This window comes from Bos javanicus, chromosome 15, assembly GCF_032452875.1.
Source record: "Bos javanicus breed banteng chromosome 15, ARS-OSU_banteng_1.0, whole genome shotgun sequence".
Lineage (NCBI taxonomy): Eukaryota > Metazoa > Chordata > Mammalia > Artiodactyla > Bovidae > Bos > Bos javanicus.
Window position 1 is genome coordinate 36,641,256 of NC_083882.1, and position 26,138 is coordinate 36,667,393.

General features: G+C 40.9%; 1 protein-coding gene across 25 annotated transcripts in view; it reads left to right on the forward strand.

Moving 5' to 3' along the window:
- The window catches only part of SOX6 (SRY-box transcription factor 6), an 843,047-nt gene extending 821,959 nt beyond the window's left edge, over nucleotides 1–21,088 (forward strand). For 22 of the 25 annotated variants that reach the window (XM_061440698.1, XM_061440700.1, XM_061440695.1 and 19 more), the window contains 3 exons: nucleotides 1,301–1,534; nucleotides 4,306–4,522; nucleotides 14,307–21,088. In XM_061440698.1, the coding sequence (XP_061296682.1) occupies nucleotides 1,301–1,534; nucleotides 4,306–4,522; nucleotides 14,307–14,610 (755 nt within the window). In that variant the 3' untranslated portion in view covers nucleotides 14,611–21,088. The remainder of the gene's footprint in view (nucleotides 1–1,300; nucleotides 1,535–4,305; nucleotides 4,523–14,306) is intronic. The other 3 variants (XM_061440691.1, XM_061440707.1, XM_061440713.1) reach the window with 1 other exon arrangement.
- The last annotated feature ends 5,050 nt before the right edge of the window (nucleotides 21,089–26,138 follow it).

Genomic DNA, 26,138 nt, shown 5'->3' on the forward strand with positions numbered 1-26,138 from the left:
CTGTTTGTCTTCCAAGATTCAGATTAGATGTCACCTTTAATAGGAGGCATTAGTTGACTGTCCCCTCTGCTGGTGCCCTCTTGATGTCCTGTTTACTTCAATATTAGAGCACTTACCATATATTCCATTATGACTGTCTGTTTGGGGTCTGTCTCCTCCCCAAACTGAGCTCCTTTAAAAGCAGGTGCTGTTTTATTCACTTTTGTATACCTAGCATTTGGCATAAAGCCAAAGTCATAGTAATTTCTCAGTTAATTGTTTAAATTGAATTATTTAATTAATTCATGAAACACACCATATTTAAATAGGCCTTAAAGGATGAGTGAGATTTAGCTTGAAGAAGTAAGAGAAGGAGCTTCCAGCCAGTGAGGGGAGCACTGGCCAAAGTACTGTATTGTGAAAGAGAATTCTTTTGGGTAAGATAGTTTGAAATGGGGAGAAGGCAATGGCACCCCACTCCAGTACTCTTGCCTGGAAAATCCCATGGACAGAGGAGCCTGGTAGGCTGCAGTCCATGGGGTCTCAAAGAGTCAGACACGACTGAGCGACTTCACTTTCACTTTTCACTTTCATGCATTGGAGAAGGAAATGGCAACCCACTCCAGTGTTCTTGCCTGGAGAATCCCAGGGATGGGGGAGCCTGGTGGGCTGCTGTCTATGGGGTCGCACAGAGTTGGACACGACTGAAGTGACTTAGCAGCAGCAGCAGCAGTTTGAAATGGCTGTGATGTTTAGCACATGAGGCTAAAATCATAGATAAGAGCCTACTTTTGAAGGGAGACATCACAGCAGGAAAGGTTGTGTGCATGCTAAGTCACTTCAGTCGTGTCGGACTCTGAAACCCTATGGACTGTAGCCCACCAGGCTCTTCTGTCCGTGGGATTCTCCAGGCAAGAATACTGGAGTGGGTTGCTGTGCCCTCCTCCAGGGAATCTTCCCAATCCAGGGACTGAACCCATGTCTTATGACTCCTGCATTGGCAGGCAGGATCTTTATCATTAACACCACCTGGGAAGCCGAAATAATTCTTTATTGTCAACTGGAATTGACTGTAGTAAAGATGTGCTAGGCGTTTAAAAACATGCAAAAGTAATTCTGCCCAGTGTATCTTTGAGACCTACCTCAGAAGAGCCTGTAGGATTGTCATCTGCAACTGTATCCTGCTTCCAAGAGTTCATTTAAAAAGAAGTTCATTAAAAAGTTGCTAGGGAAAGCAACTGAACCAGGTGGCAAGTTGTGTTACATTATCCAGATAATAATGCTTTGCACCTATCTTGTTCTTCCTGCCCTGACATTACAGGAAGTAAAGCAATGAATGGCTCTGCAGCTAAACTACAGCAGTATTATTGTTGGCCAACAGGAGGTGCCACTGTGGCTGAAGCACGAGTCTACAGGGATGCCCGAGGCCGGGCCAGCAGCGAGCCACACATCAAGCGACCAATGAATGCATTCATGGTTTGGGCAAAGGATGAGAGGAGGAAAATCCTTCAGGCCTTTCCTGACATGCATAACTCCAACATTAGCAAAATCTTAGGTGAGTGCAGACACTGACGCTAATTATCTAATGAGTGGAAAGAAGGGTCCTAATATGACACCTAAGGGAGATGGTGGTGTGCAGATATTAGGTGTCACTCAGCAAGCTGCCCCAGGAGACTGTCATCGTCTCTTCACTCTTCACCCGCACCGCAGCATTTAGGTTTAGGAGTTAGTACCTCCACCAGGTGCCAGGGCAGGACTGACTAAACACTTATTTTAGAGACAAAATATTTATTGTATGTGTAATAGGACAACTCTGAGGGGTCACTGCTAACTAAGAATCATAAAGACAATCTTTATCTCCTTTTCTTAATTTAGTCTTTTAAAATCTTTCAGTTGCTATGAAACCCTGGGAACACTCAGAGTTTTCTGCTTTAGTGTTCTTGGGTTCGTATGTCCTTCTAAAAGAACTCACCAAGGACTAGGGGTGAGCCCCCAAAATAGTGTGAAATTTATGGAGTGTAGAACAGTGCCTCTAATGATAACTTTAAAACTTGTAAAATAAAACTACATTTACTTTAATAAGATATGACTAGTTCAGATTTCATAGCAGTGAGTTGAACACATAGACCACAGGGTAACTTGCCAGAGTGATTCTCCTATTTCTCTGGATTAAACTCAATCCTTTTTCTATTAGTGTAAAGCTTGCCTCGTGCAGATTATACAGTGTGGAATTATTGTACTCAACATATTGAACGTATTTTATTCAACATGCAGCATTGCAGTCAACATGTTTCCTCTTTAAAAAGAAAAAACACAGAAGGCACTGTTCTATTTAAGCTGTCATGATGTGACAAAATCTCAAAGGGAGCTGTTTAAGAAGCTGAAAAACATTAGAGACTTAAGCTGTGGTTTTCTTTTTTTAAATGTTTTGTTCAAAAGCAATAAATATTTAACCTGAGTAAATATCAGTGATCTGGACATACACAAATACACATGTTTTGTCACTGTATAAATAATTTAACTTGATTCTGAGACATTTGAGGCAGTGACCCCTATGAAAATTTAGAACATACATAAGATCAAATAGTGTTAAAATGTTAAAATAGTTTTTCCCTTTTTCTTTTTGATGTTTGAATTTCAAGGTAGATACTAAAAATCATTACAATTAAGTGGAGTTTTATTTTTAGACTTTCAGAGATGTATATCAGGGGATCATTCTTATGAATTTAAACCATGATGGATATATTAAATTTTTTCTAATTAATAGATATTCCAAAGAAAATTATTATTTTTCTGTCCCTAAATTTTGATATCTAACTTTGAAATTTTCTCTTTTTTGGCCATTTTATTACCAGTATGAGTAAGCTCGCCCATGGGCACAGAACCTCTCTGTTTCCATGTTGGCAGCTGTGGGGAATCTATATTATTGATGTGCATTCTGTGAAAAAAAATTAAGAGTATAGTAAGTGTATTCATTAAAGTGTAAACTTTTAAGCACAGGCATTTTTAAGAGCACCAAAAATCCTCCATTAACTGGGGCTTTAAGCTGCTGGGAGCCAGCCGAACACAGAGAACCTTGTCCGTGCAGACTTTCTACACAACTTTTGCACAACAATCAGGAAAACAGGGATGGATGTGCTATTAAAACAGACCAGGATATTGCTGGCTACAGAGAATATTTGTACAACTTTTCCATTTGTTTATATATGAAAAATCTCCACCGAAGAACAGCTAGCATCCAGTCAGCACAGCTGTTACCGCTTTATTCACTAGCGACACACAAAAATGCAATTTGATACATGTAAAAAAACACATCCCTTCTTTGTCAAGTGTTTAGATAATTCTTTATAAACAATATTAGAGAAGTGAATACTTTTCCTTCTTCCTGTATAAACCGTATTAAAAATTTCTTACTTTCATTGGTATGGCTTTGAATGAATTGTTTAGAGTACTTGAAAATGGTATATATAATTCCAACTGTACCTTCCGGTTCTAAAGTTATAACTTCTTGAGTGGAGTTTAGGCTTTTTAATTACCTCAGGCCAGGGGAGACAGTGTGCACCTTAGGTTTTTATATATGGAAGAATATCAACATTTGCTAACATCTTATCAAAGGATAGCTTCACCAAAGGTGCTTGGAGTGTTAGAGTTGTTTGAATTACTGGAACCTAGAGAGTTGTTCCGGAGAAGGCAATGGCACCCCACTCCAGTACTCTTGCCTGGAAAATCCCATGGATGGAGGAGCCTGGTAGGCTGCAGTCCATGCGGTCGCTAGGAGTCGGACACGACTGAGCAACTTCACTTTCACCTTTCACTTTCATGCATTGGAGAAGGAAATGGCAACCCACTCCAGTGTTCTTGCCTGGAGAATCCCAGGGACGGCGGAGCCTGGTGGGCTGCCCTCTCTGGGGTCGCACAGAGTCGGACACGACTAAAGCGACTTAGCAGCAGCAGAGAGTTGTTCCTGAGTATTTTGTCATACTCCAAGTATACTTAGGAAATTCAGGTTTTTAACCCTATGCAGATGGGTGGGGAAATGACCTTGGTGTAGGAGATGATCTTTAAGCAGCAAAGACATGTTTTAAAACAATATACTTATTGTAGCATCAGGCTTTAAATTATTGAGAAAAATAATGTAATAAATGTGTCACATCCAAATTATTCTTTGCTCTATCATCTGAAATACTAGTTGTGAGACTGGATGACATGTGGTAATAGGAGATACTCAGAGCCCAGTGGGTGAAGTGGTGGGAAGATAGACCCAGTATTTACCAGGAGTAGGTTGCCTTGACCACTTGGGTACTTAAAGGCTATGTTTGTGTCTAGGGTCTCGTTGGAAATCCATGTCCAACCAAGAAAAGCAACCTTATTATGAGGAGCAGGCCCGGCTAAGCAAGATCCACTTAGAGAAGTACCCGAACTATAAATACAAACCTCGACCGAAACGCACCTGCATTGTCGATGGCAAGAAGCTCCGGATTGGGGAATACAAGCAACTGATGAGGTCTCGGAGACAGGAGATGAGGCAGTTCTTTACTGTGGGGTAAGTGTTCCTGCATTCAGCCACCTGGGCTTTCCTTTCCCAGTAAAAACCACAGGATGGCTACTGGCAGTGTGTCTGGGAAGGAGATTAGGGCAAGGAGGAGGTTGTGACAGATGGGGCCTATCAGGACTACACAGCCTTGCAGCGTGGCTCCTGCTCAAATCAAAAGAAATGCAACAGATTGCTCTCAACTGATCACCCCTTTCATTGTCTCTCAAACTCATCTAAGATATTCAGTGCCCACACACAAAGTTTCTGGTAGTTTATTTAAGTAGACACAGAGAGAAAGAGAAAAAAAAAAAAAATCTAACCTTAAGAAATCCCCAGAAGCTTTCCAGCTTCTCTGGGTGGTGCTTCTGACTCTAATCACAATAGTCTGCTTTTGTTGTGGGATCTACCACAAGATAATTGGCCTTGACATTGGTTAGAGGACCTCATTTTTGGCATAAGATCCAGAACTCCTGTTGCAGTAAATTATTCTGTGGTAGAAGCAGTAACAATGTGGATTTTTCTTGCTTAAATCAGAAACTAGACATGTTTTTGATATCTTCAAGTCTGATTTCATGTCATTTTGTTTAAAAATTAGGTAATAGATTTCTGGTATAAATTTCGACTTGGCTGACTGGCTGTCTGCATTCAAAAGAGGCCTCTTGTAACCACAGTCGTCAGAATTAAGTGGGGATGCAGATGCCTATATGTTCCAGCACACTCAGACCTAGAAGCCCAAGGGGGTGGCAAACCAGAGGACTATTCTGGAGGCCCTGGCCTGAGGCACCTGGAATCGGACTGGAGAGACAGTTAGGAAGGGCTTGAGAGAGAGAAGTGGAAGATGTAAAGAGGAACTTGTGCTCACTGTTGACTGGAAGGGGAACTGAGGAGCTGTGCCATGTCAGGAAAATAAGAAAGCTTCACTTGAGTTGAAGAAAAGAGATACCTTAGAGGAGGAGTAAAGAACCTTTTATTTTTAAGGACGTTAAAAAAAATAAATAACCTCATGGAACAAAAGGTTAGTTTCAGAAGCAGGTGTTTAAAAACAGAAAACTAATTTGGAAAGGTAAATAGAATACACACACAAAAAGGCCAATGAGAGCAGTCTGGGTCACTATACGCTACACTAGAGTGTCCTAGGGAGGAGCATGGGCTTCAGCATTTGCTTCAGACTCTGACTGTGCTGTCTGCTTGGGCAAGTTATTTAACTTTTTCAAGCTTCTGTTTTCTCATGTGTGAAGTGAAACAAATAATAGTACCTATCTCAATAAGGCAATGCTTTTAAAAATGCTTTGTATAATCTTAGTATAATATCAATAATGGTGAATTCCTATCATTATTATCCTTATTAAACATGGATTTGCTATCACAGTAAAACTGTCTTTTATATCACATTAGACAATCAATGACGATGCCTTCAGAATATGCCTGAGTCCTATGTGAGGAATGGCACAGTCTATGTATGGTAGAACCTTTTTGAGGTAAAGTGAGGCTGAAATCCCTTTGCTATTTGAGGATCCCTGTATATTAGCAGATGAAGATGTGCCAAAATAGGATATCAAATCCTTCTGTGTTATAAATGTTTACATTTTTTAAAAAGCAATGCTTTTAACTCCAAAAGTACAATACAGTATAATTGGGCAATTCACATGCTAATTAGAGTATTTATGAAATATACCAAATCACGGAACACGTTAGGAAGTATAGTTGTAGGTAAGAAAATGTAAATTTAACACTGTATAATGTCTTCTTTTAATCCTGTTAGTGTATCCCTGAAAACGTATATAATCTCTTTTGAACAGAGAATCAAACGTTTAAATTTGAGACATTTTCTCATTCCGATCTTTCTCTCCTGTCGTGTCCCCTGTGTTGCATAGTGGGTCCCTTTTGCCACAGTCTGGAAGATTAGCAAAAGCACCATTTTAGTTCCCTGATACTTATTTGAATATATGAGATGCAGTAATTCTATTTAGTCCCCTTTACGAAAGGCAACATTGACAATACCTCTGGATCAAAATACCTCAACACATAACAATGTATATAAAATGAAACTCTAAATCAACTCAATAGCATCTACCACTTATTGAATGCCTACTGTATATGAGGTATTTTAGGTATACAAACTACATAATCCTCTAAAATAAAGAAATCGAGGCTTTAAGAGGTCTGATGGCTACTGAGGGCTTCCAGGTAGCGCTTGTGAAAGAACCTACCTGCCAGTGCAGGTAGATGTAGAGACGAGGGTTTGATCCTTGGGTCAGGAAGATCCCCTGGAGTGGAAAATGGTACCCACTCCTTAATCCTTGCCTGGGAAATCCCATGAGCAGAGGAGCCTGGCAGGCTGAAGTCTATAGGGTCACACAGAGGCGGACGTGACAAGCAATTTAGCACGCACTCATGGCTACTGAAAGGTGAGAATGAAGTAAAGGATTAAATCAGGTCTCTGTCTCTGTCATGCCAAATGACTGAGAAACTGTCCTTACTATATTGCTTCAAAATAGGCCTCACAGTCCTATTCTGCACAGTCGTGACTGTAACTATGCTATTTGAGGAAGAGCTCCTAGAACCTAGAGAAAATAAGGTCTTTTATCGTGGTATACAGTGGCATAAAGAACTTTGAAATTTAGAGACAAAGGATCCTGATGGTATAGGAGGTCCTTTGTGGAAGGCTCATTTTAAACTGAGGAATAGGGCTATGGATGTGCAAGCAATGGCCAGAATACTTCATTCTTTAATCGTCAATGCTGACTATTTTCCTCTGCCCGATTTTAATAGTACTTGCTACATAAAGCCAGATATTATTCCCACTTAAGGATTAGTTTTCTCTTTTAAGTAGTTGTATTTGATAGATTATTAACTCCCTAGGGCTCATCTTTGGAAATTGATCTTCATTAGATGTGGGGTTATTACAAGAGGGAAATACAAACAAGAAATTCAAAGATTTCTATTGACATCTTGAGGGAATGGGGATGAGATCAATTTTTATAGCTGATTTTGAAAAGATGTACATAACTTTCAAGGCAATAAAGTTACATATATGGCTCAACATTGCCATGCATTTTACTGATGATACAACTGGAAGTTCAGTGAGTTAGATTTTTTTCACTTAGCTATTATGAAATGAATTTATCGATATATGAAATGGAGTAATGTTGTCTCTAACCTTAGATTTAACCCTTTCAATTGATTAAGTATCAGAGTTTTGTAATAATCCCAATAGGAGTACTATTAATGTTAAGATGAGAATTAGGGTTCATAGAGGTACAATATTGTCTTTTCCCAAAGAACTATGTCCAAATGAAATTTATTTCCAATTTGTTGAAGTTTTATTCAGTAATTTACCTAATCGAGAATTATGCAGATACTATGAAATATTAAAATTAGAGCTACTTTTTGAGTAACAATAATAGTAAATTATTGAATAATTATGCTGAGTTAATTATACCAATTATTGCAAACACAAAAACTTATAAGACAGGCAATACCATGCTCACTACAATGTTGAAAAACACAATATTCAGAGATGTTAAATAATTTGTCCAAGGTCACACAGCTAGTAAAGTGCAGAGCTAAGATTTAGACCAGGCTTATGTAAAACATCTTTCCTTTTCACCATTGCACATAAACTTTCAATTAGAGCCTACAAATTGTTTAGAGACCGTATAGTGTAAGTGGTTAAGAACATCAATTCTGGAGCCAGACTGTGCTGGCTAAAATACTAGATCTGCTTCTTCCGGCTCTAGGAACTAGTGCAATTGTTGTTGTTTAGTCACTAAGTCATGCCTGACTCTGTTGTGATCCTGTGGACTGCAGCCCACCAGGCTCCTCTGTCCGTGGGATTTCCCAGGCAAGAATACTGGAGTAGATTGCCATTTCCTTCTCCAGGGGATCTTCCTAATCCAGGAATTGGACCTGTGTCTCTTGCTTGGCAAGCAGGTTCTTTATCACTGAGCCACCTGGGAAACCCATAGTGTCTTTCATTCTTCTGAACTCTCCACTTGCTCTTGGGAAACTTATTTAAACTCTGTGTACCTCAGTTTCCTCATATATGGAATGGGGATGACAATAATACCTACAACATCAGACCCTTCTGAAGACTGAATAACTTAATATATTGAAAGTGCTTGGACAATGTCTAGCGCATAGTAAGTCACAAATTAGAGCAAATATTCTTATTCTGGAGAAATGATGCTATGTGTCAGGTATGTATTTCATATTGTAAAGAATTATGTTCTACTGGATTGTGGTATAAGTGATTTGAACATTTGCCATCTTGATCTTAAAGAGGTTGAATCAAGCCTATAAGATACTTACAAATTTAATTGAGTAGACTAGACATACTATTTTTAGTCTTGTCCTCCTATAGAGAAAGCTGGATTAGAATCTCTAATAGGTAATATAAAAAGATATGCAACTTCTAATCTCCTGAGGAACAGACTTCATTGCCTTCATTTATAGATACTGTAAAAGTCTGAAGGATCAGCAAACAGGGTCTTTGACAACATAAATAAATAGTTCCATTGCAGTTGGCAAAGCTAGATTATATATTCCAGGAATGTTCTTGTGATTTGGAAACCACAATGCTGGACTTTATCAGGGTCAACTCAAACTCTACTTGGGCTAGGAGGGAGGGTTCTTAGACATCTCTACTCAAATCAGCTACATATGTATACTTTTACAGACATCTACAACTTTTGTTTTGATGTGTACATTCATTACTTATAAAGCCCAATGCTTGCCAGCTATTCCTGTTTGTGAAATCTGCAGTGTTTGAATTTTGACTTTGCAATTGATCTGTAAAGGAAGGAAAAATGCTTTTCAGGAAAATAATTTCCGATAGACAAAGCTTAAGCATGCTGGCTGGATTTTCCATTTTGTTAACTGATTAGTCAGTCATTTGGTAAGGGACTGGGCCTGTCTGAAACCAGCTGTGTGCCTAACACTGTACTAAGTTAATATAGTACATTAATTCTATCCACAATGAGCTCTCAGAGAATGCTATAGTCAGAGAAGCCAGAGACTTACATGGATAGGTTAGCAAATAACAGTTTATTATATGTACACATGTATACATGCACACACAGAATACATTGCATGGTGCTCCCTATGACGTATAATGAAGTACTCATTTCAATTATATAGATGAGCAAGTAAAGCTCAGAGGAAGGGAGATTACTACGCATTAGAGCCAGCTATAGTCCATTCCTGAAGAAGGGGGCTTGAGGTTTGGGTAGGGTCAGCCTGGTGAAAAGTACAGGTGAGTGAGTGAGTGTTCACTCAGTTGTGTCCGACTCTTTGAGACCCCATGGACTGTGGCCCACCAGGTTCCTCTGTTCATGGGATTCTCCAGGCAAGAATGCTGGAGTGGGTTGCCATTTCCTTCTCCAAAAGTACAGGTAGATATTCCTATTTTGGCATGAAGGAGAACATGAATATAAGGAAGAAATATGAAAATGTTCAATAATAAATAAAGAGGCTATCCTAAGAATTTTATCTGGCATTAAAGTAAGATATGTCGGGTAAAACAGTATTTTGGAAACTCTTGAAAGTTATACTCAAATTTTTTAGTCTATTTTTACGCTGATAATGACAATGAGGTATCAAGGCCAGCATAACAGTCAGCTTATGATTTTGTATCTTCAGAATCAATGGTAACCCAGAAGGGGCCTCTGTAGTCATTGTGGGAGTCCTTTTAAGTTCAGCTTGAACTCTTCTAGGGCTAGAGAGCTCACCACTTTCCAAGGGAGCTAGTTTCCTTATGGAACATCTTCTAATGCTGGAAAGTTCTTTCTTCTTAACTAGGCCATACTCGGCCTTTCTGCTACTTTGTAAATTGGTTCTGATCCTCTTCTTTGGTCCATTCTAGAACAAATCTCTTCCTTTTGTGTGAAGAAAATCATTCAAGCATTTAAAGATAGTTATATTCACATTCCTTCTCCACTACCCTCTCTCCCATATATCTAAGAGCATTACATATTTTCTTCTCTAGAATGGGCTACCCAGCCTTTCATTTGTTTTCCCTTTTTTCACTAGTTCATTCATTCATTCATTTCATGTATTCAACAGATTTTTGTTGAGTGGTTCCTATGTTTCAGGCTCTGCCTAAACAGTGAAACATCCTCAGACTATATCAGTGAAACATCTATCTTCATGAAGCTTGCATTCTAGTGGGGGACATCGGACAATTAATGAGTGAATGCATGAATAAATAAATATCAAATAGTAGTAAGTACCTTAGAACAAAGTAAATGAGGGAAAGGAGTAGGGAGTTTTAGAGGATGGAGTGCAATTTTAAAATGAGTGGATATAGATACCTCACTGAGAAGATAAACTTGAGCAAAGACATGAGGAGGTGAGGGAGCCAGCCATGCAGACATCTGGGAGAGCTAGGCAGAGTGTACAGCAACTGCAAAGATCTTGAGGTGAGATTGAGTCTGGCTTGTTCAAGAAATAATGGGGTCAGAGCAATAGGAGCATAATGAATAGGTGGGATGAGTACTAGGTGTCAGAGATAGTAGGGAGCCAAATTCTGAAAGGACTTGTTGGCCATTGTGAAGACTTTGAATTTTATTCTGGGTGAGATCGATAGACATTGAAGTGTTATAAGCAAAAGAGTATTGTGATATGACTTAGGTTTTAAAAAGATCACTCTATCTACAGGGTTGACATGTTGTCAGAAGGGAATGTGCCCTGAACTAAGGAAGCAGACTCTTACAATAAAACAAATTAGAATTGATGGTGGCTTAAACCAGGTTTGTAGAGCTAGAGGCGGCAAAAGTGGAGGGATTCTGAATATTATATATTCCTGAGAGCAAACCAATAGGAGTTGCTGATGGATTGGATATAGGGATTTAGGATTTGCCCCCGCAGTCAGAAGATGAAGTACTCATTAGCCAAGATCTGAAAGGCTATGAGAGGAGCAGGTATATGGGAGAATGATCAGCAGTTCAGTATTGCACCTTTAAGGTTGAGATGGTTTTTTTAACATACAAATCAGATAAGAAGTTTTATATGCATTTCCATCGTCAAGGAATGAAGGGGAATTGACCAGACAGGAAGTCGATGGGGGTTGTAGGCAGTGGGTGACGCCATCTACTATCCCTCTACCACCTAGTAGCAGGCTTCTGAATATCTCCTGTCTCACTTTCAGAAAGATGTTTTGTTTGTTCGTTCTCAGTGTTCCATCACCAAGTTAATGTCCAAATACTTTTAAATATGTGCAACTCAGTGTAGAAGAGTTGGATTCTGATTCAGATTAAGTATTTTCCTGATAGTCTGAGCTTACCTTTCTCACCCTAATCTTGATATCTAGTAGAGAATTTGTGAAATAAGAAAGAATTCAACTCCTGGATATGGTACCTGTGTCACTTTGGACAACAACAAAAAATCTTTGGAACTTAATTGGTTACTTCATTTGTAAAATAGGGGAAGTGATATTTCTCTCTCAGGCTTATTGTGAGGATTAAAGAAGATAATGTAAAAACATCTAAGCATTATCCATAGCACATAATAAGAGGTCAATTCAAATTTATTTAATAGCTATATAGATATTTTGATTTTAAAATACTGCAAAAAAATGACCACCTATTCTTTGCAAAAAGAAAATGTCCTTCATGAAAAGAAAATGTACCATTTGATAGTTTGCAAATGAAACAAACTAGTTCTATAGTTTGGTAATGGAACACTAAGAGCAAACAAATATAGATTCATTTACCAAATTGGGAAATCTGTAAAATGGGTTAATATTGCAGTAAAAGTTTTCACTCTACACTCATTATGTGATTAAGGCAAAAATATTTTTTATTGCAATTATCCAAACTCAGTTAAAAAAAAAAAATTAATGAGGCATTTATTGCTTTGGGTAGGTTAGCATAAAATTTAATTGTGTCAATTCGCCCCAAACTTAGGAAGCAAGAAGTATACTGTTGTTAGAATTTGGTTCTATGAAAGGGAAGCCAGTATTTTATCAGATGTTTCTACACATGGATTTAGATTTCTCTATCCTCTTCTTTGGTACAGTCAAAATATCACTGCCAGCAACATAGAAAATGGATCAATGTCGGGGCTTAGTATCAACTGGATGCCTACAGGCTCTGCAAGCTCAGGAATTTTTATGGAATATAGTAAGCAGAATGTGTCTGTATACTGAATATCTTTAGAGGAAAGAATGATGGAATTCAAGTCAGGTGATCTAGCTTCAAATCTCAGCAGTGCTGATTACTAAATATAGGATCTTAAGCAAGGTCTCGTTTTCTTCATCTGAAAACTGGGCATAATAATACCTCATGGAGTTACAATTTTAACTGGATGAGATAATCCATATGAAAATATTTTATGTTAGTTAAAGGTTAAGGCATCAATATTATGCCTCATAGTGTTTGACAGAGGTTGTTAAAGATAGCACTATCGGATACGCCACAGTGTAATTTTAGGCCATTTCTGTCATTTCTCCTTCTACCAGGCTGGAAAGCATACAACCCTTGAGAAATTATACTCCTTCAGGACGTTCAAAAAATAGCTGGTAACTTAGTTAATTATTCACAAATTCAGAGTATTTTCCTCTTAGATTGAGGTGGATAGAAAGTTTCAATGTAGGATTGAAACAAACATTCACTCTACAATTCAACGTTCAAATTCAACGTTCTCATTGAACGTTGAATTCTTATTCAACATTCAATAAGAATCGTTCAAGTGATCGACTGACCTGAAGTCAAGTATTAAAAGGTGGAAGGACCTTCCAGGACTTCACTGATCCCAGCTTTTGTAAATGGATGGAAACTGAGGCTCAGAAAAGAGTTACAAGGGCAGTTTGAAGTGAATTTATATTAATGTCCCTAAAGATTGAGAAACACTTGGTGAATATTGCATCTATGAATGAATATTGTTTCAGTCCTATTCTTCGAGCTAGGTAGTAGGTCTTTCATTCTTTCAATATTTCAAGTTACAGTGCCTCAAGGGAAATGAGAGACAGATAGCCATGTCTCCCTGCAGAGGGAGAGACTGACCTTTGTAAAGGCTCTGGTAAGTTTATTTGAACTAGAATGACATGATGACAGACTGATCTGGTGTGACCAAGCCTTGGCACCCACTAGGATCTAGGATGAGGCAACGTGTGTTGTTCTGTTAAGTAGCAAAGCTCTCAATGTTCTTCACTCCTGACTCCTTCAACCCTGGCTCCAGCCCAGGGCCACAGGAGTAATGACACCCAAGATGATCCTTCCATAATTAGGAAATAGAAGTTTCAACGAGCTTCCCTACAGGTTTAACCACAGAAATAAGTAGACATTTACATGAATACCAAATACATGCTTTACTGAATCTGACTCTGGGATGTATAGGATCCTTCCTCATCTTGATTCTTTCTTTATACAGCTCTCAAACCAAGGTGAAGACATAAACCTGCTTAACAGTGTCATTAAAGTATGTCTCATGTTACCAGCCTTTTTTTTTTTTTTTGTAATGTTCTAGGAGACCCTAAAAAAATGATCTCACAAGTAACTTTGTGGAGTTAGCTACAGTATTTGTTCCAAATGCCAAGGGTTATCAAAGCTTTGCTTCCATGTTGCAAAACCATCAATAAGTTGCTCCATTGTATTGCTTAACCTCAACCACATCATCAGTGAGGTTTGTAGAACTCCTCCAGGACACACCTTTGTCCTATTTCATCATTTGCTTAGAATTTCAAACAGACTCCCCTCTGAGACTGTGTGAGGGATGAATTCCAAAGCCACCCAGAAGAACATGTGTATATAGATATTTCCCTCTGTTTTATTTTATTGTTTTTGAATCTATACAGGCAGCAGCCTCAGATTCCAATCACCACAGGAACAGGTGTTGTGTATCCTGGTGCTATTACTATGGCAACTACCACACCGTCACCTCAGATGACATCTGACTGCTCTAGCACCTCGGCCAGCCCAGAGCCCAGCCTCCCGGTCATCCAGAGCTCTTATGGTATGAAGACAGACGGCGGAAGCCTAGCTGGAAACGAAATGATTAATGGAGAGGATGAAATGGAAATGTATGATGACTATGAAGATGACCCCAAATCAGACTATAGCAGTGAAAATGAAGCCCCGGAAGCTGTCAGTGCCAACTGAGAAGTGTTTGTTTGCTGAATTAAAATACTCTGACATTTCACCTCCCCTCCCCCAACAAAAAAAATTCTTAAAGAGCCCGCATGCATTTGTGGCTCCACAATTACATCAGCAGAATGGTCTTAATTGTTTCGTAAAGCGTGAGACAGATTAAGTTTTCCCTGATTTTTCATGAACTTGAGTTTTTTTGTCGTTATTGTTATTGTTGTTGTTGTTTTTTAATTTAGGTGAAGACATATTAAATATGAGACACCAGGACTTGAAAACTTATCTCAACCCATAGCTGTCTTACAAGTCTTATATTTTTGTCTTACTTTTTTCTTTTGGATGTTGATAAAGGTTTAAGTTACTGTTTTAGATGGGGTTAAACATTCTCACTCAGGTATGCTGTGCCGGCCTACAGGTTGTGAATGTGTTTTTATTCTGAATTATTTTAGAAAACAACTGAGAATTTCATATTGTGAAACAGAACAAGTCCACGGCGTGTGCAGCTGCATGCAGAGCATATTCAAAAGGCCTCGGAATTCCATTTTTCCACGTGGAGAGTTAAACTTTGAATGTGCCAAACTTTTTCATAACTTTTGAATCTTAATATTTTAAAAGTCTTAAAGGAGACACTGCAAAGTCTTAGACAATCTTTGGCATCTTAAAATAAAATAGCAAACCACACATATTTTTTTTCCAGACAATGGTAAAGTACTCAGGAATCTGGAGACGAGATATTGTAAGGCATGAACAAGGTTGCCGCAGTGCATGGACCCAGTCGTGTTTGCCTCTTGACGTGCCCTCAGTGTGACGTGGTATGACGTGCACACACTGGAGCGGTCACCACACCAGATACCGACACGGTGGTCTTCTCTGCCTGAGACCACCTCTCACTACATCCATTATCCCTTTGCCTTTAACCCTGACATTCAGTCTTAACACATTTTTCTCTTAAATAATTTATTCATTCCAGAATGTCAAGGGTCCACTTACTATTTATTTAAAAAAAAAATCGTTGGTGGCATTAATTTAATAATTCTTTTTTCTCACCCTCCTTCCCCAAAGAACTTTTCAACCCTTTTCACCTCCTTCTCCTGCTAGATACAAAAGATGTACATAGTGATTTTATGTCCCCAGAACATCTGGAAGCATTTCTGAAACAAGATACTACTAAATACCTATATAGTTGTTTTTGAACATCGGTGTAGATATGGCTGTAGAGCTGTGTATTTGGATACAGGTGTAGAGACTTACAGGAATGTCCCTGAGGTTCACCATGACTTTGAATCTTTTGCCAGAATTTTCCCCTAATTCAGTTAAGCAACAAGTGGTAGGATCTGCATCGGTGGCATTTCCCCTGAATGCCATTTAGCAGCAAGGGTCAACAGTGGTGACTGCCAGGCAGGAGAGTCCTGCGGCCAATCCTAAAGCCCAAAGCTGCGGGCCATGTAGGAGTCCACAGGGATGCTGTCACGGGCTGGCACCTCTTCACTGAGCTGCCTGTCCCATCTGGCACATCTAGAGAGTTCTTTGCAAAGTCCTCAGGATGCAAGAAGCCGCATGACAGCCTCAGAGCAATGACAGAGGCAAATTGTCATGATACATCCAGAGAATGAAAGAAAACAATAGGGAGGGAGAAGGAGGGGAAATACATTCCCTAAATGGGATGTTCCTACTGTTAATTCTGGGGAACAGATCACTCCTGGGGCAGCAGACGAGTTCCTCTGGCTCACTCCCTCCATCTGTGGCCGCGTGGGGGTCATGCCTATGTGTGAACAAGATTAACTGCCCGTGTCACACGAGGATTTTTCTGGAGATGTGCTGATGCGTTGGGAGGGCAGTGAGGCTTCCTTCCTCATCTCCTAATGACAGGGAGCTCAGCCATGCCATCTTGACCTTCCTGAATCCAGGACTGATTGCCTACGGGGGAGCCTCACCCCGAGTAGTTCAGTGGGAGAATGTCAGCAAATGGGACAGTTCACCTCATGGGACAACCAGAATCTGATCACCAGGACATAGGAACGGCCCCATCAGATTTCTTGAGCCATTTTGTCACTTGGAAGAAAATAGTGTACCTTCGTATTTATTTAAGAGTGCTCACGGCCATACCTAAGAGCGATAAATAGGTCTAGCCAAGACATTACTGTCTATGTCATTAGCTAGGAGTGCTCTCTATAAGCTGATTTAGGTACTGATAGGAATGTTTGGTTCTTAATATTGATTGGGGATTGGAACTTTTGTTTTTGTACATTTATTTCAAATGAGGGGGAGGTCATTTTTCTAAAAAAAAAAAATGAGTATTTATTATTGTCTTACTGGTTTCTTTTGATTATATACCTCTCCTCCTCAGTTCATTCTCACATTTTTTTTCCTCTTTCTCTTTGATTCTTGCTTTTGCCCTCTCCCACTCCTTTTTGATTTTGTTGCATAGGTAGAGTGCTGTATGGCTAGCATTGTATTGTATGTAATTAATTTTGCACAAAGGCAAACATTTAGAATAGTAGGTTAATTTTGTTTGTTTTTATGACCATGCCAAAATAATATTCTGGGCTGGTGGAGAACAAAGGACTGTTCTTTAGGACTGAAACTTGATTTTGCTTGTAGTTTAAAAAAAAAAGAAACAAAAAAAAGAAAACAACACAAAAAACCAACAAAAAACACACACACTCACAGATGTTGTTTCGTAAGTGTTATAAGCACTGGATATAAATGGTATTTTTTATCACTTCTGACTAATGTGAAGCTGTTGTACGAAAACTACATGAACAAAAGTCATCTGTTTCGACTCGTGTGGGCTTGCCTCACAGTTGCCGGATTTGAGTCATTTTTATGTCTTGTTATTTCATTTATTTATGCAAAATACATGTGTGTATGAACACTTTGTTTTAGCTCCAGCTCTGCCTCAGTACTGGGGTTCAGTTACTCCTAGCCATGTTCTTAAAAATGAAAGGCTATTCAGGAATGATCTGATTGTAAACGTCTCTTTCATTGGGTCAAACAGTGATGCTGTATTTGAATCTAAATTCTGCACATAAGCAGTTTATTCTATTTATTAGCCAAGTTTGGCTCTAAATATCCATGGAAATTAAGAATGACAATCATAGGGATCACTTCATTTTATTTTCAGTGGGGCTTAAACAAAGTTTTTATGATTTTACCATCTCATTTTAGATTTTTCTAATTGTGTAAATATAACATAGAAATAGAATTTATTTTTGGTTCATGAATATTTAGTGAAATATAAGTTATGTATTTCCTTTTTGTTCTCTATCCATGTATGTTGGTCCAGACTAGAAGTTGACAAGTCACTGTACCTCATGGGGTAGTGAATTATCAGCCACAGTGAGAGAGCAGAGCCCCGCTTGCAGCTGGAGCAGGAAAACCCTTCACTCGGGTTCTCGTACAGTTTAGAACCCACTGTCCACAGACTCAGCCTTTCACTTTTTTTCTCATAGAAAGCTGATGAATTGAACATGGTGAATTTCCAGCACAGCTGGGAGGGAGTCAAATTTGCTCTGTGAATCCACATGAATCTTATAAGGTAGTCCTGTGACCATTTAATAGCATGAAGCATGAATGCCATTACAAAGGCAAAAATCTGCCTCTGAGATTGGCCATTAATGAAAGCCTCATCATGCCAATTAGATTAAAGAATGTTAATAAACTTTTTTTTTCATTGCTCCCTATTTCATAATATCTTCAAATCAAAGGTAAACATCTCCATTTTGTTAAAGAACTTGCAGGATCAGGATTTTCTTTGTCACTTAGAATAGGAACACTGACAGACAATCCTGTCCTAAAAAAATGGACCATATGGAATAGGAAGGAAGGAAGGAAGCGAAGAAAGAAGGAAAGGAAGAAAGAAAGAAAAGAAAAGAAGCAAAGGAACGAAGAAAGAAAGAAGAAAAGAAGAAAGAGAAAGAAAGGGAAAGAAAGAAAGAGAGAGAGAAAGAAAAGGTCAGTCTGTGGACAGGAGGAGCCAGTTGAGCAGTGTCTCTGTTTCGCTGGCAGATGTGAGGTGGTATCTTTTCCAGGAAGGTACGAAAGCTTTGTTGTTTTCACCTGTATTCAGCTCACCCTTTCAGGAGCACATCAGTTCGCTCCACTTGGTATGTGATACTCTCCAACCTTGTCCTCAGGCCTGATTTGTTTGCCAGGGTCCCAACACCATCTCTCAGGCCAAGTTCTAAATTCAGGTGTGGGCTCACAGTGCTATTGAGCTTGTCAAATTCTGGCCTCCCCTGAACATGAGCCCCACTGGAGCCTGGGGTGTTTGAAAAGGGTGTGATCACTCTAGGGCTGAAATTAAAGGCTTCTTTCTTTTCCTTGTGAAGCCAGGCTGCTTCTCCGGAGCGCACCCTCCCGAGCAGGGGGCACAGGCACTAGTGAAAGCGGGGATTGTTTCGAGGAAGCCCATCTACCCCAGTAGGAAGGCAGCCTGGTCACACCACAGCTGAGGCTGCTCCTCTTAATTCACTCATTCTGCAAAGAGGTGACCTCTACCTACTCATTAAGGAAAAGAAAAAGGATCGCTTCGTAGTTTTAAACCGTACGAGAAGTCCTGTACCAAGTGCCAACAACTGCAAAGAATGCAGCTAGAGGAATGTATTGAAATTATTACTGGGTCTTCCTTTTTAATGAGAATATGACAAAAAATGGTTGCTGTAGCCTTGCCTGATTTTGTATATGTTTGTCTAAGGACTGAGTTGGCACTTAAGCTCACTTCTCAAAGTATAATAATATTGTATGACCTCATTTGTCCTTTTACTAAAGCACTTGCATCATTTCCTTAAGTCATCTGTCCCCTGACATGTTTTCTTCCTTAATAAACAACTTCTGTCTGTTATTCCTGCCGATTATGTTCTGTTTCTGATGCCATGTACTATTGAGCGTAATCCTCTGCTAATATCACTGAAAATACTGATATGCAAACACTTTTCCCTTTCATCCCCACCCCATCTTTTCCTTTGGGGACAGATTTCTTTCCAAAAGCTCATGAACAAGTATTGGGAATGCTGGTACCTTGGAGGCAGGGCTAGAGGTGGGAGGGGGCAAGGCAGAAAGGTAAAGCTTAGTGCAGATTCTCTTCTGATTGTCGTCCATGGCAACACGAAAGCTGGAAGGCAACTCAGTGACATATCTTGCTCAGTACGTTCTTATTCCTGAAGAACCACAGGCAGAAAGTGAGGCCTCAGTGCTGGTGCTCTTGGAGTATGGGGAATGTGCAAATATTTAACTGTTTTGTATGCTGCACATTGCAGACCTGCTCGTGTGCATTCTCCGTTTGTCTTCCTTTGTCATATGTGTTTTTGCTTTTTTGAAAAAGTGCAGTCTTTATTGTACCCTTCTCCAGCTTGTAGCAAATTAGAATGCTTAGCATTTATGTTCATTCATTATTGTATTTGCCATGTAAAATTTTTATTACCTTAGACAAGCTTATAAGCTGTTACTACATAACTTATCTTATTGTAACTCTTTTATTTCCCGACATTGTAATTTGTTTGTGATGTATATTGTGAGATTGTATTCTATGTTAATTTAATCAGCACAATTCACTGACATGCTGGACTGACATGCTGGCTGCTGTTTCAAAGTGTAAAGTTTGTGTAGGGCTGTTGAGACAACTGCTACTCTGTTGCCAAGGTACTGCGCTGGTTCCTCTAGCAACACTGCGGGTGTGGCCCTTGGGACTGAGGGCATCGAATACACCCTTGAGCAAATTTTAACTGCAGATTTTCTTTGTAGAAATTCTATGTATAATGCAGGTACCTACTTGGCCCATGGCTGGTAACTATTTGGGCAATTAGAAAAAAAAAAAAACAAGAACCATAAAAACTAGTGTCTATTGCTGCTTTGAATATGTTTGAAAGTCTGAAATGTAAATAGTTTATCAAAAAAAAATCTTGTACAGTCCAGTGTAAAGTTTTTAAATGACCTTAAAAGGGTTGTCATCACATCTTTCTCACACTCTCCTCCTGATAATGGAAAAAAAGTTTGCTAAGGATTAAAGAAATGAGAAAAAAAAGAGAATCTCTTCAGATTTCAAGGAATGAATCATTGTTCTTAGCTTTGTTGCATACACACACTTCTTGGATTTCGTTGTGCAGTATTGATGTGAGATAAAACTCAACATTGAATAACCTTTCAGTGGTACTTTTCAAAGTCTTCCCCTCCTCTGCCTCATAATTAAGGGAAAAGACAAAATTGAAAGACACACTGTCTTTATCTATCCTGGTGTATGTTGGCACCTTAGCTACTTTTTTTTTTTTTCCTTTTTGCACAAGGTGCTTTCCTGATATGTTAAACATGCCATCTTTGGGTGATAATGTATATGCCATGGTGGGGCCTAGGCCCCTCAGGGGAGTGTCTATAAGAACTGCCTATTTATGCTCATTTACCTCAAGACTGTCCTCTCTACCCTTAATCTAGTCGTCATCACTCCATCTTTTGTACTGCTGTTGACACTTACAAATTAAAGATAAATTTTGTTTTATGACCTCCGTGTACGGCCTTGTCTCTGCCCTGCAGACTGTCCCTGCCCTGAAGCCCGGTCAGTCCTAGGCTTCCTCCTCCCTCTCGCCTCCCCCTACCCTCAGCGCTTGCTGCTGGAGCCTGCAGGGCTCCCTTATCCCACTTCTCTGCCACTCCCTGCTTCTGCCTTGCTGGGAGGTAAGGCTCAGGAAACCTTCAAACCCCTTAGCCTGGGAGACTTGCCTGTTTTTTCCCTTGTGGAGGCTACACTGCTGCAGCAGGAAATGCTTGTGGATTCAGACGGTAGGAACAGGATCCAAGGCGGATTTTTTTGTCAAGAGAAGATGAGAAAGAATGTCACTTCCTATTTGCCTGACTTCTTCATGAGAGTGAAACGGTTTATGAAAACTCCCAGCATTCCTAGGTATGAACGAATCTCAAGGGCCAGCCTCTCATCTGACATCAACTTCTACAGGCCTAGCAGCCAAGAGTGGAAAATGCTGCACTTCTGGAACCGTCGCCTCCACTGTGGTTGGGAGCGGTTGGCTGATTTCTCAGCTGCTTCTGCAGCCATGAGTTGGCTCAAGAGTGAATGATATCAGCTTCTTAATGGTCTGGGGTCTGGAGGTGGGGTAGTGGCCAGGAGACTGGCCAAACCAGCCAAGCCAGTGCTGTGGATCCAGAGGTTAGTGACCAAGGCCTGGAGAGGGAAACCAAGGGCTCAGGGGAGAGAGGGGAGGCACTTCGTTGCTCACACCCTGGGGCCTGACCACCACCCTGGGACTCTCATTTCTCCTTTTGTTTGAAGTAAATCTGTGCTGTTATCTGTTTGCAAAATTTCCTCTTCTCTTTCAAAGTGAAAGTGAAGCCGCTCAGTCATGTCTGACTCTCTGCGACCCCATGGACTCTAGCCTACGAGACTCCTCCATCCATGGGATTTTCCAGGCAAGAGTACTAGAGTGGGTTGCCATTTCCTTCTGCAGGGGATCTTCCTGATTCAGGGATCGAACCCTGGTCTCCCACATTGTAGGCAGACGTTTTACCATCTGAGCCACCAGGGAAGTTCCTCTTTCAAACCCCACCCCAGATACTACCAACTTATCACTACCTTATCGGGCCTCTCCCTGCTCCCCAGGCAGTTTCAGGCTCTCCCTCAGGGCTCCCAAGGTACATGGAAAGAACCTCAATGATCACGTTATCTCATTGTAATAACCTGTTTCTGTGTCTGTCTTTTCTGCTAGATAACAAGCTACTGAAACCAAGGACTGTACCTTGGTCCTCCCAGCTCCCAGCACAGTGCTTGGCACAGAATAAGTGCTCAAAACTTGTTTGTGGAATGAATGTATGAGCGGTGGCAACTTGGCCTCTCTGTGTGTTACAGATGCCTCTGAGGATCAGGGTCTTAGACAGTGGAGTGAGGGAGCCTGTAGAGGACCGTAGTATTAGTTGTTTCATTTGGAGAATATTTTTACTTAAAACATCTGTAGTCATTTGGAGGGGATCACTTCAAGACAGAGTGACGGTTTCTCTTGATCAGACTTGAGGGAATCAAATTCCCATGCTTTGAATGCCCAAGTTTCTGAGCCTAGCGTCACTGCTCTGTCCTTTTTCCCAGGCATCCTGGCTAACGTATGGAAAAGACAAACCAGAAATACAAAGTTTAATGGATTTGTCCTACTCCTTGCTTGACATTCCAAGGCCCAAGATTACCTTTCACTCTGCCCAGTGACGAGTATTGGCAGGCCCACCCCATGGACATCCACCACAGAAGCAGGGGGCTTCTTAGCTTCTCTGCCTGCTGGGGAGAAGAAAGGTAGTGACCTCACAAGCTGTTTATTTAGTACATACTCCTTCTTCAACAAGAGAAACTCATGGTCCAGGTAATAATGACTCTTTCCCTTAATAGTGATCTAGAGCCTTGCTTCCTGAAAATACAGTTCATGGATCAGCCTCATCATCACTTGGGACACATTAAAGCACTTCCTGGACCAGGCTGAGTAGCAGGCTCTGATATACAGGAGGATCTGATAACTATAATCTACCTCTTCTTAGTCAATAACACACCATGGCATCGAGAGGTTAAGGATTATTGTCCTCATTTGAATTGTGAAAGTCAATGGCACCCCACTCCAGTACTCTTGCCTGGAAAATCCAATGGATGGAGGAGCCTGGTGGGCTGCAGTCCATGCGGTCGCTAAGAGTCGGACACGACTGAGCGACTTCACTTCACTTTTCACTTTCATGCATTGGAGAAGGAAATGGCAACCCACTCCAGTGTTCTTGCCTGGAGAATCCAGGGACGGGGGAGCCTGGTGGGCTGCCATCTATGGGGTCGCACAGAGTCGGACACGGCTGAAGCGACTTAGCAGCAGCAGCAGAGACAGGAAATGACCTACCCAAAGTCAGACTTCCCTGATGGTTCAGACCGTAAAGAATCCACCTGCAATGTGGAAGATCTGGGTTTGAACCCTGGGTTGGGAAGATCCCCTGGAAAAGGGAACGGTTACCCATTTCAGTATTCTTGCCCAGAGAATTCCAAGGACAGAGAAGCCTGGAAGGCTACAGTCCATGGGGTTGCAAAGAGTAGGACAGGACTGAGTGACTTTCACTTCACATACAAAGTCATGCAGAGATTAAATAGCAGTGTCAGAATGCACACTTGTATGTTTCCATTTTAAAAACAGTTGACAGTATTGCATACGGCCCCACAATAGTCTGTGGAAATCACAACCCTGAGTCGACTCCAGCTGTCACCAGGCATCCTGGGGTGTGTCACTGTGGGCGCACTGAGGCATCTAGGGGCAGGGGCCTTTGACAGCTCCGACCCCTGCTCTGGCTGGGCCTGGCCCAAGAGAGACCCCCCAGCTCTCTTAAGAACTTGTTCTGCTGCTACTGCTAAGTTGCTTCAGTCGTGTCCAACTCTGTGTGACCCCATAGACGGCAGCCCACCAGGCTCCGCCGTCCCTGGGATTCTCCAGGCAAGAATACTGGAGTGGGTTGCCATTTCCTTCTCCAATGCATGAAAGTAAAAAGCGAAAGTGAGGTCGCTCAGTCCTTAGCGACCCCAGGGACTGCAGCCTACCAGGCTCCTCCATCCATGGGATTTGCCAGGCAAGAGTACTGGAGTGAGTTGGTCCCTCAAAAATTCTCCTTTTTTCCGGAAAATGTGAATTGCTCTGAAATGATCTGATTGCACTGGTCACATATGTTGTATTGTGTCACAGCAATCTAATGGATTCCTTTGTCTCATTCACTTTTTTTAATCCTATAGTCCTGGCACATACTACTTTCTCCATACATGTGTGTATTCTTAAAACACTTAAGAATAGGGCTTCCCTTGTAGCTCAGTAGGTAAAGAATCTGCCTGCGATGGAGGAGACCTAGGTTTAATTCCTGGGTCGGGAAGATTCCCTGGAAATGGCAGGGAGAAAGAAAATGGCAACCCACTCCAGTATTCTTGTCTGGAGAATTCCATGGACAGAGGAGCTTGGCAGGCTACAGTCCATGGAGTCTCAAGAGTTGGACATGACTTAGTGACTAAACCACCACCATTCTTAAAACAATTTGAAAAATGAAGGAATGAACTCTTCATCTCTGAAATCCAAATCTGCTATACTCTGCCACTGGCAATTTTTTTTTTTTTTTTTGGCCTATCTCCTATGGCTTGTGACTCTCCAGACACATCAGGCTGTTTGTAGTGTGTTTTCCCATGTCTTTGGACTTTGGTCAATTCATGTTCCCTGTCGAAATTGCCCTTGCCCCACTTCTGCAATCACCATCTTTCCTTCCAGGACCAACTTGAAGTATATCTCCTTCAACAACCTCTACAAAAATCCTGAGTCTACGATGTAGCAGAAGCTTCATTAAATGTTTCGTTTAACCCTTAACAACTGCTCTGAATGGTAGGTATCATTCTCCCTGTTTTACAGGAGATACTACAACTGGGATAAATCAATTTGCTTGGTCAGGGTCTCTCAGTTAGTCAGAATGTCTTTTGTTTGGAGGGGCTGCCTCTCAGATTTCTTCAGCTCAGAATGAATATCTCTCTCTGGTTCAGAGTTTCTTAACCTTTTATTTTTTTATTCATTATCATTCCTCAAGGAGACTTTTGTATACTTTCTTCCCCAATAGTGCTCTACCACCATGGAATTTAAGAACCTGCTTGTGTACTGTATGTGCAGCTATGCTTTATTCATTAAAAAAAAAAAAAATGATTTTTCACCCCCTATGAGCCAATTTGAGTTAAATTCACCCATTCCAGTCCATTTGAGTTCGCTGATTCCTAGAATGTCGACGTTCACTCTTGCCATCTCCTGTTTGACCACTTCCAATTTGCCTTGATTCATGGACCTGACATTCCAGGTTCCTATGCAATATTGCTCTTTACAGCATCGGACCTTGCTTCTATCACCAGTAACATCCACAGCTGGGTATTGTTTTTGCTTTGGCTCCATCCTTTCATTCTTTCTGGAGTTATTTTCCACTGATCTCCAGTAGCATATTGGGCACCTACCGACTTGGGGAGTTCCTCTTTCAGTATCCTATCACTTTGCCTTTTCATACTGTTCATGGGGTTCTCAAGGCAAGAATACTGAGGTGGTTTGCCATTCCCTTCTCCAATGGACCACATTCTGTCAGAACTCTCCACCATGACCCTCTGTCTTGGGTGGCCCCACACGGCATGGCTTAGTTTCATTGAGTTAGACAAGGCTGTGGTCCATGTGATCAGACTGGCTAGTTTTCTGTGATTATGGTTTCAGTGTATCTGCCCTCTGATGCCCTCTCACAACACCTACCATCTTCCTTGGGTTTCTCTTACTTTGGATGTGGGGTATCTCTTTATAGCTGCTCCAGCAAAGCACAGCCACTGCTTCTTACCTTGGACTAGGGGTTATCTCCTCACAGCCTCCCCTCCTGACCTCGAACATGGAGTAGCTTCTGTCTACCCTCCTGCACCCGCGCAGTCGCCCCTCCTTGGATGTGGGGTGTGTGGTAGCTCCTCTTGGCCACACTTCTGCGTGGTCCATCACAGCCGGACGCTGCTACTACTGTGGGCAGGAAACCCTTAGAAGAAA